Source organism: Equus przewalskii, chromosome 6 (assembly GCF_037783145.1).
Source record: "Equus przewalskii isolate Varuska chromosome 6, EquPr2, whole genome shotgun sequence".
Classification (NCBI taxonomy): domain Eukaryota; kingdom Metazoa; phylum Chordata; class Mammalia; order Perissodactyla; family Equidae; genus Equus; species Equus przewalskii.
The window spans coordinates 81,123,322-81,141,774 of record NC_091836.1 but is presented as its reverse complement, the minus strand read 5'-3'; the positions used below and the strand labels follow the sequence as shown (position 1 = coordinate 81,141,774).

General features: G+C 57.2%; 1 protein-coding gene across 4 annotated transcripts in view; it reads left to right on the top strand.

Annotated features, from left to right (window-relative positions):
- The window catches only part of DKK3 (dickkopf WNT signaling pathway inhibitor 3), a 40,949-nt gene extending 22,514 nt beyond the window's left edge, over nucleotides 1–18,435 (top strand). For all 4 annotated transcript variants that reach the window (XM_070626366.1, XM_070626364.1, XM_070626367.1 and 1 more), the window contains exons 5-8: nucleotides 13,228–13,320; nucleotides 14,566–14,710; nucleotides 15,665–15,821; nucleotides 16,848–18,435. In XM_070626366.1, coding sequence (XP_070482467.1) covers nucleotides 13,228–13,320; nucleotides 14,566–14,710; nucleotides 15,665–15,821; nucleotides 16,848–17,067 — 615 coding nt within the window. In that variant the 3' untranslated portion in view covers nucleotides 17,068–18,435. The remainder of the gene's footprint in view (nucleotides 1–13,227; nucleotides 13,321–14,565; nucleotides 14,711–15,664; nucleotides 15,822–16,847) is intronic.
- The last annotated feature ends 18 nt before the right edge of the window (nucleotides 18,436–18,453 follow it).

Sequence of the window (18,453 nt, the reverse complement as noted above, 5' to 3'; positions counted from 1 at the left end):
AGCAGGGAGAACGGAGGAAGGAAACACCCTTGGGGAGCCCACCATGGGGGAGTGGGTCCTTTTGACAGCCCGTGGCCTGGGTCTCGGCTCGGAGAGCTGGAGCGACTGGTGGTGGGCAGCACTGGAGCCATTGTGACGATGGTGGCTCCAGGGTGTCTGGGGCAGGAAACCTGGGTGTGCCCAGACCACCTTCCCTACACCGCTGGGCACAGCTGCAGCTTTCCGTGTCCCCCGCCATCCCACCAAAGCAAAGCGAAGTAAGATGCTGCCACTTGTGGACAAAATGAGGCTGAAGCATATGTTTTTGCATGCCTGAAACATATTCAGGCTTTTTCCAGGCTCATTAACATAAATGGTTCCACTTGAAAGGCTTAACAATTCCACAAGCCGCTGGTGCCATGCTCGCTGCAGTAGAACTCGGTGGGAGTGTTGGGAGGAGAGAAAGAATCATGACTAAGGGCAGGAAGAGGCGAGGACAAGGGGAAGCTCATTCGAGGCCTGGGGCGAATGCCAGGCTGGTCCCCCCCGCAGCCACCGGGCAGTGGGCTGAGGAGTGACTTTTTTCTGCTTAGGGGGAAACAACTCTGAGTTTGTTTTCTGTTGTTTTAAATTTTCTTCTTTTCCAATTTTTTTTTTGAAGGAAGTTGAAGGAATTCTTTGAGATGCATTTTAAAAAGAGGGCGACAGATCGGAGGCCTGAAGGGGTGGTTCTTCACCTTGGATGCGTATTAGAATCCCCTTCTTAACCTCGATAGAACTTATGGGAAAAGCAATGCTCCTTTGTTCTCACTAACTTTTAAGTTGAACTGGCACTTTCTTCAGTCTTGAATGTGGGTAGCACACCTCCGTATCATTAGCTGTGCCTTTGTTCCCAACAGCAATCACAGCTATTTTCATGTTCTCTTGCACTTGTTGCAGATGCCTTGAAATTGCATTTATGCTCATCATTACCTAGAAATTAAGGTTGTTGTTAGACCTGCCAGTAGCCCCTCTATTCAGTGTGTTAGTCAAGAAGCCCATAAAACACGGCATCTTAACTGTATTTCAGTGCAATTTTTTGTAATCTTGCATGTTTTCCTTTATTCATCTAAATGCATGATTCTGAGCTGGAGTCCATAGGCTTCATTTAGCTGCCATAGGAATCCATGGGACAAAAAGGGTTAAGACCTCCTGTTTTAAAAAAGGCCAGTGGGGGGCCTGATGGCGTAGTGGTTAAGTTCTCGCACTCCGCTTTGGCCGCTGGGGTTCGCAGGTTCGGATCCCGGGCACAGACCTAGCACTGCTCATCAGGCCATGCTGTGGCAGCGTCCTGCAAAAAGAGGAAGATTGGCAACAGATGTTAGCTCAGGGCCAATCTTCCTCACAAAAATTTAAAAAGTAATAATAATAAAAAAATTTTTAAAAGACCAGTGGCCAGTGCCCACACTGGATGGGGTCACCCTCAGAAAGCAAAGGCGCCCCCCCAACCTGAATCTCGGCTTTCACAGTGTGAGTCTTGGCAAGTCTCATAAACACCTGTCGGGTCTTTGAGCCCAAATGTATTCCTCTCTCCACTCGCCTGTTACTGGGGTGAGTGCTGAGGGCGGGGAACCTAGGAGACATGTGCTAGCTGCCCAGTGGGGAGAGTCAGGGAGGGCTTCACTGGGGAGGAGACGTTTGTGCTGCTGCTGAAAGGTGAATCAGTGAGGGCATTCCAGAAACAGAGACCAAGACTGGGTCTTGGGAGGATCAGGAAATCAGACTGGAAGGCAGGTTGGGAACTGACTGTGCAGGGCTCCATGTCATGCAGAGTCTGGGCTCCAAGTCGTGGCTGGCAAGGAAGGTGGAAAGACAGTGAGCTGCAAGGTAGAGTGTCCTCAGGGAGAAGGTCTTGCGGAGACTCAAAACCTCAGTGAATTTGCTAGAATCCAGGACCCCTGAGGCCTGTAGATCCAGAGATTGGGTATTCCCTGCCCTCTTGCTAACTAAATTCAGACCTCATGATGCGTAACCCATGCATGACCCATCTGGGACACCCTCTATGCGGTGTCAAGGTCCTGGGGAGCCAGGCTGGTTGTCTGAAGGTTGCTTGGGGCGAAGTCAAGCCAGGGGGACCAGTATCATTGAGGGTGGTTCACAGGTTCCAGGCACTGCCTCCCGCAGCCAGAGCAGAGAGCTCCCCAGTGACAGAACCCCAGGCCCCCTCCCAGGTCACTGGCGGACACAGCTGTTTTTTTCCTCACTCCTCCTTGTCACATTATTTTATTACACCGGTGTCACAGATGCAGTCTGGCTGTTCCCCGGGCCCAGAGGGCGGCCTGTCTCCTCCCGTTAGGTGTCGATTGAGTTAGTATGACCTTAGCCTCCAGACTGGAGCAGCTTGCAGAACAATTAGGATTAGAGACGTGTGTCATCAGGTCTGTGTTTTAGGAAGACAGTTTGGGCTGTGGCGCGGAGGCTGGTGGCTGGAGACCAGCCTCTTTGCTAGAATGAGGTGTGACCTCAGCAGGGGGAAGGGATGGGCCTTCGAGGGCAGCCAAGCCCTCCCCGCCCTGGGAGGCAGCCCCCTCTTGTGCCCCAGTCTGCGAGTGAGCCCCTCCCTCTGGTTTCCAGGCCCCGGCAGGAGCCGGGCAGGAGCTGGGCAGGAGCTGGGCAGGAGTGGGGACCTCGCCGGAGCCTGGATGGGGACAGGAGTGAGGCCCGCTTTGTTTCTCCCTGGCACTCAGCGTCTCCTGGGATCCAGAATGGATTCAGTTCCTGGGAACCTGGCAAGCCTTTGGCTCTCTGCCTGTTACTGGAAGCGTTTCTCCCAGAGTCCCGTGTGGGACTTCAGACCCACCAGGGCCCGGCCCCCTGAGCGGCCCCCAAGGACTGTAGGCACCACAGGGCTTGCAGCAACCACGAGGCCTGTGGGTCCTGAACAGAAATAGCAACACCGAGAGGGGCCCAGCCTCCACTTCCCTGACACACAGGCAGTTGGGGCCCCCCTGTGGATGGAAAGCCCTGGGCGAGGGGGTGTTACCCCAGCGGGTGAAAGAAGACTGAGCAGCGGGAGAAGTTAGGGGCTCACTTGCATTTGTGCTTTTCTCTGGGACCGGGGATTCTGCCCCATGTTTCTGTTGCGGCTCATTGTACCCCACGGGGAGATGCTCATGGGCAGAGGGCAGGGCTGGTGGGGAAGGGCAGGCCCTGCGGGACACTCAGCCTGGGCGGCTTCTGGATCCCGCACCCATTTGCTGCTTGACCTAGTGGAGGAGCCAGCAGGTCTGGGTTCACATCCCAGCCCCGCCACTCACTACCTGCGTGACTTTGGGCAGGTTACTTCAGCTTTCTGTGCCTGAGTTTCCTCATCTGTAAAATGGAAAGGAATAATAGTACCTCTCTCAATTGTAAAGATTTCATGAATCAGTGCTTAGGATGTAGGACAGCTCTGGCAATATAGAAAATACGATATAAGTGTTGGCTGTTAGGACTGTTTCATTATTATAATCACTAGCGTCATATGCAATCCAGAGGCTTTTCTCCAAGTTCAGAAGCTGCACCTGTGCACGGAGCCCCCGATGGACAGGCCAGACTCTGGCTGGTCTTCTGCTCCTAGCCGAGGGCCCAAGGTCACGAGGCCTTGTTGGCTTATCTTCATAGATGTCTTTGAGGCCACTCCTCTGCTGTGGTCGCTGGCCCCTCCGCTTGTCCTTCTCCTGTCCGAGGCCAGCCCCACTCTCTCCCTTCCAAGAGAGACACCTGTTCAGTCTTCCCCTGTTGATGGGGTGGCAGATAAAACACACGATGCCCTCATAATACTAACATAATGTTTAGTATCAGTCTGTCCCATGCAATATTCGGGGCATTCTATACAATTATTCATTGTGTATCTGAAATTCAAATTTCACTGGGCATCTTGTATTTTTATTTGCTAAATCAGGCAGTCCTATTGTGAGAGCCCCAAACTATGGGGTCTCTTGCAACCCCAAACAAGAAGATGTTGGGGGGTCAGGACTGGGCCCTTTCCTCGTCCTGGGAGACCTGGAGGTGTGCAGCATCTGGCGCCGTCACGTTGTCGGTGCTCTTGGACCCAAAGGTCCCGTCAGGCTCCCGGAGTGTTTGGTGAAGGTCAGACCCAGGCGAGGCCCAGTGGTTCCTCCCCACTGTCTGCCTGCGGAATGAGGGGCGAGGGCTGCGCAGACCCAAAGGCCCCGGAAATGCTGGGGGGTTGGGGGGGGCTAGCTCCACTGCTTCCAACCCAGGCCGGATGACAGCCCGCATTTGGTTAGAGGACTCGGGCCCATGCAGAAGTTTCCTTTGGAATTAAACACGGTGTCAGTTCTCCAGAGGAAACATCGCTCAGACTGAAAGAATGTGCTGGGAAGTCCTGTGAGTGTGGGGCTGGCTGTCTGTGGCCTGGCAGCAGGACAGGGTCCTGGGGGAGGGAGCAAGCTTTTGCCTAGAACGCCCCCTACTCCATCCCTGAAGACGTGGGTGGGAAGGTCTCCCGGGGAGGCTGGGTCTGGGGGCCGGCGCAGGAGGAGAGAGAACTCCAGGCCTGTTTCCCGAATGATCCAGGCGCTGAAGGGTAGGGAGCGGGTGTTCCTGTGCCTGCTGCACGAGCCCAGCCGGGGGATGCGTCCTCCTCTTCCGTGGGCCGTGGGACTTGGGACTTGAGGAAGGAAGAACTGGCTCGAGCGGCCCCCGGAGACCCAGGCTTTTGCAGACCTGGGGCCTTCAGGATACTAACAGCTGGCGCCTGCCTGGGTTTTCCCACAGGGCAGTCTCTGCTTTGGGGGTCAGGCCAGATCCTTGGTGAGGTGTGGAGCCCCCACCCGCCCTGAGCTGGCTGAGTCTCCAGTGCAGCGTCCAGGAGAGGTTGGGGGTGCCCGGCTGTGTTCCAGCCAAATGTGCATTTTACAGGCCCCTGTGATCAGCCTGTTTTAAGGTCCAAAAAGAACTCTGAGGAACGGGACAATCTGACTTGGAAATCCCACAGAATGAGTGGAGGTGTCCTTCAGCTCCCCCTCAGCACCTCTCCTAACTCTTGGGCCCCTTGCACCAGGGCCCAGCCTTGGGCACCCTGCCCTCTCCTGGGCCTGGAGGCTCCTGCCTCACACCGCCCCCTCCTGCCCCCTGCCTGGGCCCCCGCCCGCCTGCTCCCCGGGTCAGGCCTCTTCTCTGTAGAGCACTGAGCTGGGCTTGAGTGCCGGCCCCACCACTCCTTACCCACCACCTTGGTAAGTGACTGCCTCACACTGCCTCAGTTTCCCCTCTGTAAAATGGGGCTTCCCTTGCTCACTTTGGAAGGCGGTGAGGCTGAAATGATGGATGCCAAGATGCCAGTCCCCAGGAGCAATCAAATTGTATTTTTCCTTGCCCCTTGAATGCCCACTTGTCCTCCTGGGTCAGATGGCCATCCCTGGAGCCCCTCGTAGTTCATGTGACTGTCCTCCTTTCTCCTGTCTTCCCCCCATAGCAGAGGACTCCAGGGGAAGCAGGAGGTTGTCTTGTAGCGATCGAGCAAGAAATCTGATATTCCAGGCCTTTTCAGTGGAAAGGTTATTCATTAATAGAATGGGATCAACTGGCCCAAACTTAAGCTCAGAAAGTCACTCAAGCCTCCCCAGGGCTGCCTTTGGAGCACCTGCTGTGAGTTAAGCTGTGCATAGAGGCGTGCCCCGGGGGTGAAATCCTAGGGGCCAGGCACTGATCCAGGCGCATGCTCTTTTCATCTCATGAGGTTCCCCATTTTACAGATAAGGAGAAAAAGGCACAGAGAGGCTCAGTAATTTGCCCAAGATCACCCAGCTTGCAGTGAACCTACATTCAAACCAGGCCTGGGCTTCGAAGCCTGTGTCTCACCCTCCTGCCGCCCCCGGTACGCTTGGTGGTGCCACACAGTGACCCCCAGTATGGTGAGGGCAGCAACAGGGTTGGAGAGGGGTGTGGGAATGTGTGCTCCACAGGGCGACCTGCTCTCCCGGTGTGCCCAGGACTTTCCCACTGTTAGCACTGCAGGGCCTGAATCCCGGAAGCCGCCGGTCCTGGGAAAATCAGGACAGATGGTGCACACAGTCCGCTTTTCTCTGTGGGACCGTCTCTGCTCAGGAAGACCAGGGGTCAGCGAAGAGCCCACATCTGGGAGGGACGGTTTATCTCAGACTAGACCTCCGCTCATCCTGGGAGCGTTCAGGGCCCGGCACACCACCCTACACCCAGGCCAGGAAATGGTCATCCACCCACACCTTGAGTAACCAGAGTGTGGACCTGGGGAGCCAGAGCCTAGAACTTTCTGGCTGATGGGGGGCTCAACCAGGAAACCCTGTTCTGACCCCCGGGTTCAGCACCCCTCACAATGCGCCCATGTCCTCCCTTGGCCTCTGCTCCATTGCCTCCCTCCAGGGAGAAGCTGGAGCTCAGGAACTGAGGCTGAAGGTGTGTGGAAGTTCCAGAACAGAGGGGATCCGGGCTGCAGGCTCCTGGGGTGGGGCGGGCATTAGACTCCTAGTGCTGCCGGAACGGAGTCCCACACACTGTGTGACTCAACAGTGAGCAATGCACCGTCCCACAGTTCTGGAGGCCAGAAGTCTGGAGTCCAGGTGTTGGCAGGGTCGGTTCCTTCTGAAGGCTGCGAGGGAAGGGTCTGTGCCAGCCCTCCCTCCTTGGCTTGTAGACAGCTGTCTTCCCTCTGTATCTTCCCTCCACGTGTGTCTGTCTCTGCGTCCAAATTTCTCTTTTTTATAAGGACACTAGGTGTACTGGATTAGAGCCTGATGACCTCATCTTAAGAAATTACATCTGTGATGACCCTATTTATTTACAAATAAGGTCACAATTCAACCCATAACTGGGCATTGGGAGGCAACAGGGTGCAGTGGAAAGAGCGAGCTCGTCTTGGGGGTCTTAATGGACTTGAGTTACATCCTAGCTTTTCAAACTCCATCAGTGACCTTGGGCCCTGAGCCTGTTTCTTTATCTGCAAAATGGAGATTGATCAACAGTTCATCTGTTCGTCTCTTCATTCGTTCTTTATTCTTGTAGCGACTTGCAACTATGCACCAAGCATGCGCTGGGTGATGCATAGTCAGCAGCTGACCTCACAGGGTGGCACCGAGCAGGTGCAGACAGCACCCCTATCTGCTGGAGCATGCAAAGCTCTGGGGGTGAGCGAGTTTCAGTTGGTGGAGGTCCCCCGGGCCTCCATTCCATGTGCCCTCGCTTCTTCCCCTGAAGATGTTCTTTCCAGACCCTTGGGCTTGAGACTGCAGATGCCCTGGCCCTGGATGTCCACCTGGGTGGCCTCCTCCTGTGGGCCTCACGATATGAGAACGTCTGGATGGCCAAGGAGTGTGGGCAAAGTGCCCCTGGCCAGTGTGAGAAGCGAAGTGTGGCAGCAGAGGGGCCACAGAGAAGCCAGTGCCCCCGCGCCCCCCACAGACCCTGAGGAAAGCCTCGCAGTGTCATGTGCTGCCATCTGCCCTCCTCTGGGCTTCTGCCTCCTTGGGGCTGCTCTCCTCTGATCAACTCTGAGCTGGAGAATCAAAGACACAGAACGGCTCCTTTGCCGTTTTCCACTATTTCATGAGAGCGTCGAAGCACCAGGGCCGTTTCCAGGCCCAGCATCCTGCCAAATCCACGGCGAGTTCCGCGCCAGCCCTGCTCCCGGCCGCCGGCATCTGAACACAGTGCTGTGGGGCCTCGGGCCAGAGCTGCTAAATATAGCTCCGTCCTCGGCACCACAAAGACCAGATCCTCTGGCGGCTGCCGTCCTGACAGCCGGCTCTAGGCTGCTTGTCTGACTTCCCTACAGGATGGCAGGGAGGAGTGGGGACACACAGGGAGCGGCTGGGACGGGAGAGGAGCTGTCACTTACGAGGCCTTTATGAGGCCCGGTCATAGGAGACATTGAGGCCCAAATGCCCAGGGGCCATGGCATTGGCCCTGAGTTCCTCCCTCTGTCTCCGGTCCGGGTGGTGCCAGGGGCCCTGTCCCAGGCAGGCTCTGCTGAGCTGTGACCGAGGGACAGGAGACTGGTTAACAATGAAGGGAGAGGAAAGTGATGATTTTTCTGGGAGGAGATGGAGAGAGCCTGTCTTTAGGGTCAGACTGACTGTCTGGACTCCCGTCTCCACCTCTAAGCTGGGTGACCCTGGGCAGACCCTTCGCCTTAAACCTCAGTGTCCACACCTGTGAAGTGGGCGATAACAAGGCCCAGGTGGAGGGGATCTGTGCACCTCATCCTACCTGCTCGGTGGCGCTCGGGGGACCCCTGCATTCTGCACTGGTGTGTGTGCGTGGCCTTCATTTCGCCTCCGTGTAGCACGGAGTCCCTCTCCCAGTCCTAACCTCTAAGAGGTGCCCCAGACCTGGAACCCCCACGGCCCCTTAGACAGGAAGCAGCCCAGTCTCTCCCTCCCCTCACCGGCCTCCTACTTCAGCGCTGCCCTCCTCAGACATCCTGCGCCCAGCTGGGTGCTGAGGCCCCTTTAAAACATCAGCCCAAATAGGAGCATAACCCTTGAGCACCGGTAAGAGAAGCTGGAATTCCTGAAGAGGATAAAATCCTGGATTTCCCACCTCCAGGCCTGGCTCTGCGTGGGGGTCACCAACCATGTCCTCCCTTCCCACTCACTCCGTTCTAAGTGGGAGGGTCTCTAATGCCGGGCAAGGTGGGACCCTGCCCCCTACTACTAAAAGGTCCTCAGGAGAGACCCCAAACTAACAGCCTTACCCTATGGAGAGCCTGGTCTACATAGAACTGGAGGCCACTCTGCCCCAGGGCTTTCCTCCTATGGCCTATAGGCCGCTGCCCACCCATGTGACGCTCTCTGCATAGAGGGAAGTCAGGACAAGGTGTGAAATCCCCACTGTTGGCAGAGATGGAGACGGAGAGCCGTTGGTGGAGACAGCATCTCCCGTGATCTGGACCTGCCCTTCTGCGTTCAAGCTGGTCCCCTGGCAGGGGCGCCCCGCGGGGATCAGGCCTCGGATGGGCGTAGGAGCAGATGCACAGCTCCCGTTGCCATGGCCACCGTGCAGGGAGCACTAGCTCAGCACCACGGCCCTGTGAAATAGGTCACACGGCTTTAAGTGACAAAACCAGGATTCCAAGTTTGTGCTCTTTTGGCCTCAAGTGTCTCATCACACTTTGAAGTTTAAAGGTTTCCAAAATGGTCACAATGCTTCAAGAGCGCTTCTAGGGGCTGCTGGGAATGTCCATCCACAACAAACAAGCTGGCAGACGATCAGAACAAAAGCTCCGAGCTTTCTCAAGGGCAGGTCACGCTGAACTCACCCGTCAGGGCTCTTGCGGGCAGTGAAAACATGGCGGCAAAGGATGCCAGGAGCTTTAGGGCATTTAGATTTGTCAAGTCTTTGGCAAGGTTCCATGCCAAAAATTTTTTCCATACCTAGAAAAAAATTAATTGCTTCACCGTGGCTTTGCAAGGCGGGCTTTGTCACACGTCTAGGAGCCAGTTTAGGGCAAGGAGGATATCCTTAAAGATGAACATGTATTTTTCTTGATGGAGGATTGTAAACAGCAGGGCCTCACAGGGATTGGTGCTGGAAGGGTCTTAGCTCATGTTTTTTTAATTAAGGATCTGGAAGTGGAAGCAGATAGTGAAAATTCCAAGTCTACAAGATGCTTGGGAAATGAAAAACCAAATTAGTGGAATGTGTGTTTCTGCTTTGGTTCCCAAGTCACGGCCAATGATCAGCATTTTGTTAGCCTGTTTGCCACAGTGACAGACAAGTGGTCTCATCCATTCAGCGCTTGTCTATCGTGTGCCCGCCGTGGGCGCTGTGCTGGGCACAGGCACATACTGTACTTATTGTTCTTCTGCTTTACAGCAGTGGGAGTCTGTGGGTCCTCTACTTGCTTGTTTTACCTTCTGATGTATTGTAAACATTACAACACAAAGGACTAGCTCATTCTTTTCAGTGTCTGCCTGGTGGCATGTCCCCGTGAAATGACTATACCATAGTTTAATCAGTTTCCTCTTCTTGGGTATTTCCATTATTTCTGGATTACAAATAATATAACACGTAGCCTTAAACATCCGTGTACACAGATATTTACCCATACGGACAAGGGTTTCTGAGGATAGTCACCTGGAAGGGAAATGAATGGGTCAAAGGATATATGCACTTAAACTTTTGAAAGATGCTGATGAATTGTCCACAAAAAGCATCTCCTTCAGCTTTACCCCCAATGTGTCTGGCAATGCCCGTTTCCTCAAATCCTTATCAACACTGGATATTATATTAGTTTTCTGTTGCTGCGGTAGCAACTTCCCCTAAATTGAGTGGTTTTAAGACAACCCAAATTTAGTATCTTACAGTTCTGGCAGTCAGAAGTCCGAGACCAGACGCCGGTCTCCCTGGGCTGAGAAGGAAGTGTGGGCAGGGCCGCGCTCCTCCTGGGGGCCCCAGGGGAGGGTCTTTCCTTGGCTTGTGGCCCCTTCCATCTTCAAAGCCAGTGAGGCCTGGATGACCGGCGGAGTCTGTCTCACAGGGCATCACTCTGACACTGCCCCTTCTTCTGCCTCCTTTTCCATTTTCAAAGCCCCTTACAATTACACTGGGCACACTGGACAATCCAGAATTCTCTCCTATCCTCAGGTCAGCTGACTAGCAACCTTGATGCCACCTGTGGCCTTAATGCCCCCTTGCCATGTCACGTGACACATCCACAGGCTCCACGGAATAGGATGTGGACATTTGGGGGGCCAGGGCTCTGCCTACCATGGAGGTTACCAGCCTTTTGAATTGTTTCCATTTTAAGTGAAAACACAATACCTTGCTCCTTTAAGTGGCATTCTCTTCATTGTCACCAAGGTCGAACATCTTTTTCTGTGTAAAGAGGCAAAACGATTTCTGTTATTGTAAGCTGTCTGTTCGTGTCCTTGGTCTCCTTTTCTATCGGGTGCATTTTTTGGTTGTTTTCGATGGAATTATGGGTTCTCGAGGGCCAGGACCTCCTCATATTCACGTCTGCATCCAGTGCCTCAGAGAAGCCACTCGCTGCCTCTGGGCCTCCCCTCCCACCCCGTTCTCTTGCTCTTCTGCTTTGGAAGAAAGGTTAGAACGCTTCCTTCCGGCTGAGTGGCTGAGCTGAGTGTGTCTTCGAGGGCGTGGCGGCCAAGACGGGGCATCGTGTGGGTGACCTGCAGCCCCGTGGACTCTCAGGCCGTCCGGGCTCTGAGCGCCTGGACCCCGCTCAGCCCTTATCTTGGGCAGGGCCTGCGCCCCCCTGAGCCTGTTTTCTCACCCGTGAAATCGCTGACGTTTAAGGGTTGCTGGGATGGGAGCAGGACGAGCACTGACCCCTCCTTCTGTGAGGGACGCCCCACTGGCCGAGCTGCCCCACTTGGCCGTGGTGATCAAAGCGGCGGGCAGCACGGGAGGGGCTGCGGGGCCGAGCTGAGTGGGACTCGGGGGAGACAGAAAGAGTGATTTTAGGTCATTTTGCAGGGTGTCAGGCAATGTGCTCTCCTTTGACATTTTTAAAGAAGTTACAGTAAAGATTTCAATTGCTTTCCAGTTATTCTGGGTGTCAGCCCTGGTCTCTGCTGGAGCCCATGGTGAGCACAGGGCGTGGCTCATGGGGCTGACTGGAACCAGCATCTCCGAGGTGGCCTCTTGCCCGTCATCCTTCAGAGGGGGCTGTGGGAAGATGGTGTCCAGTGGGACTGATGGTCTTCCTGGCCGGCTGAGTCTGGCCTGGTGAGCAGAGCAGGACCCACGCTCTGAGCTGTGCCGGGCTGGGGTCCATGCCTGTCTGCGGTTGCGACGGTGCTGTGCAGAGGCTGAGCCTGCAGCCCCCTGAGCAAATGCCCATCCTCCCGGGCCTGCAGCATTGGCCAGGGGACAGCCAGCCCTGGACCAGGGACACAGCACTTCCCAGCGACAGAGCTCCTTTCCCTAGGTCACCCGGCCAGGGCCTCCCTGCTGAGCCCCAGGCCTGCACACATGCTCTGGCCCCCAGGGTCCCTGGAAGGCTTGGTGGCAGTCTCCCTGTCCACACCTGTTAGCACTGCTGCTTCAGTTCACAGAGCAGGAGTTGGGGCCAGCCCCGGCCACTCAGCCCAGGGCCTGCCCATCCAGGCCTTTCCAGTCCAGCTTCACACCACTTTCAGGATGGAGCATGGCCTGGTCAGAGGAGGAGGCAGGTCCCCCTCTCCCCCTAGAACCTTCTGGAAGGTGTGCAGAGGCCCCAGAATACCTGCCTCAGGAGAGACTTTCTCATCTGCACGTCTCTGAGGGCTGTGTCTGGAGCCCTGAGCCCCTTCATCCTAGGGCTGGTGGTGGTCAGCATCCCCCGACCCTGAACTAGCTGTGCCATCTGGGCGGCTCGTGCCTCCTCTGAGCCTCCATTTCCCCATCAGCGGCATGGGGAAAGTAATCCCTGCCATCGCCTGCTGGGAGGAGGCTCGAGGTAGACTGGGGAGTCAAGCCCACCCAAGGGATGCTGGCACCAGGACGGGGTCCTCGGTGGGGGTTCCTGTCACGGCCTCCCACTTCTCCCGCCCTTCTTTCCCTCCGCTGCTGTCGGTTCCCGGGCCCGAGCCTGATGCAGCCCTGCTCCTGCAGTGAACAGTGACCGGGGCAGGGCCATAGTGGCCTCTCTCGTGGCCTCCCTCTCTCCCCCATTTCTCCGCCGAGCAGCGCTGGCAGCCATGAGAAGGCACCCAGGCTGGAGGGCCGAATGCCAGCCATGGCTTCCTCCCATTTGGATGCTGGCAGCTGCCATGCCTGACAGCCCCGGACCCCAGCCCGCGACCCTGCGGAGGGCTCCCTGCGGCAGCCAGCTGCACGGCCCCTGCAGCCCTTCTCCTTCAGTCCGGTCGGCAAGGCCGCGGGCCTGGACCCTAGCCTCCTGTGCAGCTGCCCGGGGCCTGGAACTCATTAGCTCCTTTGATGACATCCATCTGCTCTGCGCTGAAAAATGGCCCTGAGGCTCTGTGCACCCGCCCTGGGTGTGTGAGGGGGAGGGCTGCACACGGACAGCGAGTGTGTGAACTGGGTGTGGCATCCTGGAGGGCAGAAGCCCAGGTGTGCTGTGTGGGGAGTGGATGCTGCACAGCGTGAGCTGGGCGGGGCTCGGAGTCAGGAGTCTAGAGACAGTTCCTGTGACCCCGGAGCCTGTGAATCAAGACCGGGAGTTGGGGGGCACTAAAATGGGGCTTTGCCCCTCCAGGGCACTGCGGGCTTGTTGTGCTGCCTTTCACCGACGCAGCTGCCCTCTCCCCTCCTCCCCAGGAGTGCATCATTGACGAGGACTGCGGGCCCAGCAGGTACTGCCAGTTTTCCAGCTTCGAGTACACCTGCCAGCCGTGCCGCGACCAGCAAACGGTGAGTGTGCCCAGGGGCCTCTGGGGCTGCAGCATCAGGGCCATGGGGACCAGAAAAGGGGCCCTGGGGAGAAGGACAGCAGCCCTGTGGTTCTCGACTGGGCTTCCCAGAAGCCTCCTATGGGGCCCCATCACGTCCATGCTTGGAAGAGCCCCTCCGTGATGCTCAATGGGGCTGAGTCCAGGAGTGACCAGGAAGTCATCCCAGGAAGCCATCTGCAGACCTGCTGCCACCACCCCTCCCACCCCCGCCCTGCCCCGTGACCTCTGGCTCCATTGCCTACCTCATGGATGACCGAGCTGGAGGAAGGGCAGAGGAGGCTGCACACCTGTCCCTTCCCTCCCTCCCTTCCTTGGGGAGGACCCTTCCCAGGCGACACAGCCAGTGACTCCCCCCAGCCTGCAGCCCAGATCTTTCTCCCAGTCTGCCCAGTCAGAGAGGGAGGTTCAGAAGAAGCCGGAGCGCTTCCCGGATGGAGATTCCACGGAGAGGCACGAAGCCAGGGGAGCGGAGCCTCTCCCTCCACCCAACAGATGTTTTGGATGAAGCCATATGGGCTCACAGACTGTTCTTGTCCTTTTTCATTATTAAGACAATAACACAGCATGACAATAAGTTTGGGCTTCCACATGCTAACCAGTGGAGGGTTCTTACTACCCCGCCCGGCCCCGTCCTGGTTAGGCAGCCACAGTTCCCGCTCCTGGTGGGCCCCACTCGGCACCATCGCTGAGCACGGCCATGGGAACCCATTTGCTGTCCAGTCGCCAATCCCTGTGTGTGACTCCAGGCCCGCAGTGCCCACGTGCCCGCCCCACCACATGGCCTTCCAGGGCTTGGGCCTTAATTTAATCGACTTATCAGAGTCACGCTGCTGCCTGCATCTGTGGGCCCTAAGCCACCTTCCTTCCCGCCCTTCCTGACCTAAAAAAAAGGACGCAAGGCACAAGTCTGTGGGGGGACTGCAAGGACATGGTACCATCCTTTGCAAATCTCAGGCTGCGTAGGAAGACTCAGACACATGACTCCCCCCGGGGCCATCTTTCCAGTGCTCTGACCCCTCATGTCTCACCAGCCCAGCTCCCACCTCTGTCCCTTGACTTCCTCTAAAAGCCCCACGGACCTAGGACCTCAGTTCCCTCCTCTGTACAGTGGGAGGATGTGGGTTAGCCCACCTGTGGTCTCCAGGCTTTCCTGGGGGGGTTGGTGGTGAGCTGGGGGGCTCTTGTGTGGCCCACCTCTCTGCAGCTCTGCACCCGGGACAGCGAGTGCTGTGGAGACCAGCTGTGTGTCTGGGGGCACTGCAGCAAATCGACCACCAAAGGCGACAATGGGACCATCTGTGACAACCAGAGGGACTGCCAGCCTGGGCTATGCTGTGCCTTCCAGAGAGGTGGGTGGCTCCCCTCGGGGAGCAGGGCAAGCCCTGTCCCAGGCTCCACCAGCCTGGGCCTCCTGGGGCCCCGTCCATGCCAACCACACCTTTCTAGGGCCCCGCCTCCCGCCAGCTCCCACATGCTCACTCCGTGTGTCCCAGCCCCACGACCCCGCCTGAGAGCTGGCCCCACAGGGGCTGGAAGACCATCTCTTTTCTTTTCCCTGTTGATGCCTAGAAAAGTTAAATTCCTTCTGGATGTATGAGCCAGGGCAGGGGGAACACACCCAGACGGGTGGGATTTGAGCAGCCCCTCCCCAGCCCACCCCCCGCCCACTCCCCAGGCCTGAAGGTACCCTGACCCCCCATCCTGCCCCTGGGAATGGCCCCCTTCTCCCCTCTGCCATTCTCACTGCCCCCCCCCCCCCCCCCCGCTCCACCTCCCAGCCCCTAGCCTACCTGCACCTGCTGCCCCAGCTCCTGTCCTCAAGGATGGCTTCTGGGCACCTCTCCTCTGGATGCCTCTGCACCCACTCCTGCTCTGTCACCTCAGCTGGACTCCTCTGGCCCTCCAAGCCCTCGGCTCACCTGTCCTCCTTTACTCTCCATCACTCTTCCACCCCTTTGGGACTCTCACTGCCCCAGCTTTTTCCACCCAGCCCAACCCCCAGCCTTGGTTGGTTCTGTGCCTCAGCCTCAAACGCCTTTCTTCCACTCTTCATTTCTCTAGACCTTGGGCCTTAAAACCCAGCACAAGCCCGCCTCTTCCAGGCAGTACTCCCTAACTGCTCCAGCCCTCCCCACTCCTTGCCTCCTGAGCCCACGCTGCCCTTCTGGTTTCCTCTCATTCCACCTCTTCAATCCTAACCTCCACTTTGGGAGGTGGGAGGTTGTGCCCCATCTCTTGCTCCCTCCCCTGGTGCCTGCCTGTCTGGTGCTGGGTGCACAGAGGTGACTTTCTGCTGGTTCCAGGCCTGTTGTTCCCTGTGTGCACACCCCTGCCCGTGGAGGGTGAGCTCTGCCACGACCCCGCCAGCCGGCTTCTGGACCTCATCACCTGGGAGTTGGAGCCAGAGGGCGCTTTGGACCGATGCCCATGTGCCAGTGGCCTCCTCTGCCAGCCCCACAGGTGAGGCCCCAGCTGCCCTCCCTGTCAAGGTGAGAGCGGATGAGATGCCCCTCTGTGGGGAGGCAGGAGCAGGGGATGTGGACTCAGTGTAGGGTAGGTTTAGTTTGAGGTGTCCTCGGGTCTTCCAGATGGAGGGAGGGGTCCAAGGGCAGTCAGCTCTGCAGGATCAGGGCTCAGGAGAAGGTGTGGCCAGAGGGTGCAGAGTCGGGGTTCATCTAGAGGGCGGTTGGAGCCCCGGAGTGGATGACCAGGGGACAGGGTGTGCAGGGAGAGGTGAGGAGCTCCGAGGAGCAAGGCCAGCCCCTCGCAGTGAAGGGCAAGCTGAGAAGGAGCCGCGCCATCAGACCCGGAGAGCCGGCCACCGAGGTGGGGGCACCACCCACGGTGCAGGGGCTGCCAAGGGAGCGTGAGGCGTCAGGGCTGCGCCTGGCCTTTCCCAGTGCACATCTCGCTGGATCTCTCGGCAGCCGCTAGCCATCTTTTCACCCAGCAGAATCCAGAGTGGCAGGGCAGACAGAACTCCCCTCCCTGCCCCACGGGCCCACGGCTCCCACGGGCGCAGCAGTCAGGCCGGGAGGCCCCCCACCGTCCACAGCTGCTCCTGCCCCGAGGCCCTGGGTGGGCAGAGGCTTGGAGAGGGGCACCCGGGGCTGTGAGCTCTCAGAGCCCCATCCTCAGGGCCTGCCCCTGGGATGCGGAGCCCCGGAGAGTCAGCGGCAGGGAGACAGACCTGCAGCTCGTGGTGGGGGAGCCGCCCCTCGAGCCCCTTCTCCAAAGGTGACCCTCCCGCAGCAGTCTTCAAGGTAAGATGTTGACACGAGGTGAAGACTCCTTTGAAGAGGTGTTAGGGGAGGTTTGTGAAGGTGAGACCCACAGACCCACAGACAAAGGGCGCTGCCTCTGTTCCAGGCCTGGCCTCATGCCCAGGCTCCCCCACCTTGAGATCCCGGCTGTGCCCCCAGGGGAGACATGTGCCCCGAGTGGAGACATGGCCCTCGGCTGAGCCACAGCCCCATCTCTCCCCAGCCACAGCCTGGTGTACGTGTGCAAGCCGGCCTTCATCGGGAGCCGCGACGGGGATGCAGAGAACCTGGTGGCCAGAGAGGCCCCCGGCGAGTCCGAGGCCGGTGGCCTCATGGAGGAGGTGCGCCGGGAGCTGGAGAACCTGGAGAGGAGCCTGTCGGTGGAGATGGCTCTCGGGGAGCCCGGGGCCGCCTCTGAGCTGCTGGAGGGAGAAGAGATTTAGCCCCTGCCTGTGCAGTGGGTAGACGTGCAATAGAAGTAGCTAATTTATTTCCCTAGCTGTGTCCTCTAGGTGTGGGCTTTTCCATGGCCTCTTCCCAGTGCCTCGCCCTCTGGCTTGAAACACAACGAGATCCTGCACCCCTGTCCAGCTCCCCGAGACTCTACAGCACGCATCCCACTTCTGGGGCCTGGGAAGGGGTGGGGGCGGGAGGCTGACGGCGGAACAGAACTGCTAAACTGGTCCGAATCATCGGCCACTCTGCCTCTGCTGGCTGGCGGATGGCACGTTGCATTTTGTTCTATATCGCCTCAAGAACTGTTGGAGGGGAGGGGATGGAAAAGGATACGGAATTTCCCCGTGGTGGGTTTTGGGGAAATGTTGACTCTTATACTTGTGGAGAAGAGTGCCCTGCTTTGCTCACAGAAACCTGGCGAAAATGCGACAGATGAATTTTTCATGCAGTCCTGCCCGCTGCCTGGGCAAGCTGTGCCTTCTGCTGCTGCGGCTGACACGTTGTGCTCGCTGCGTGTTCCCTGCATGCATCCTTCCAGCAGTTTTACTCCGCTCCTACCTCTGCGCCGGGGCAGCGGCTTTATATCTGTGATTGGGTGATGCCCTCACCACAGCCGCGAAGGGCACATTGTTCCCCGCCCGTCCGGATCTCGGAGGCTCAGAGACGTCAAGTTGCTTGCCCAAGTCACACAGCTAGTAAAGACCAGAGCAGGATTTCACCCAGGTGTGACGCCAAGCCCAGGGCTCCCCACCAGCCTCAGTGCCACCAAAAGTACCCCCTAAAAGGAGGAAGGATGAGATTTTTCTTTTTTTGAGGCACATCTGGAATTATGGTCAAACTAGTTCACTCATCCCTGTAAGACTAAACTTGTACCGTTAGAAATAGCAGCGTTCTCCCCAGTGTGGGGGCGGCCATCGTTCTAGTGGAGACAAATGATACTGACACCGTCCCCTCTGGCAGTTAGTTACATTAGTAACTCTGAAGGTACGCGATGGAGCATGATACATAAGTTAAGTTGCCAGAAACATACTTAGGTAATTGTCGGGCCAGGATGGGAAACGAAATTTGCAAAATCGCTTACTAGCAACTGAGGACCATTATTGTCCACATGGAGGAAATCAAACACGTGAGGCCCTATGAAATACGGTTGTAATATCCAAACTCAGCGCTGGCTGCATGCTGTCCCACAAATGATATTTTCAGGTGCCATGGACCATTTCCATCATGTATTCATCCAGAGTTATTAAATTTTAAAGTTGCACACGATTGTATAAGCATGCTTTCTTTGGGTTTTAAATTATGTATAAACACATATGTTGCATTTAGAAATCAAGCATAAATCACTGTAACTACTCTTTCATAGTTTTTGGACT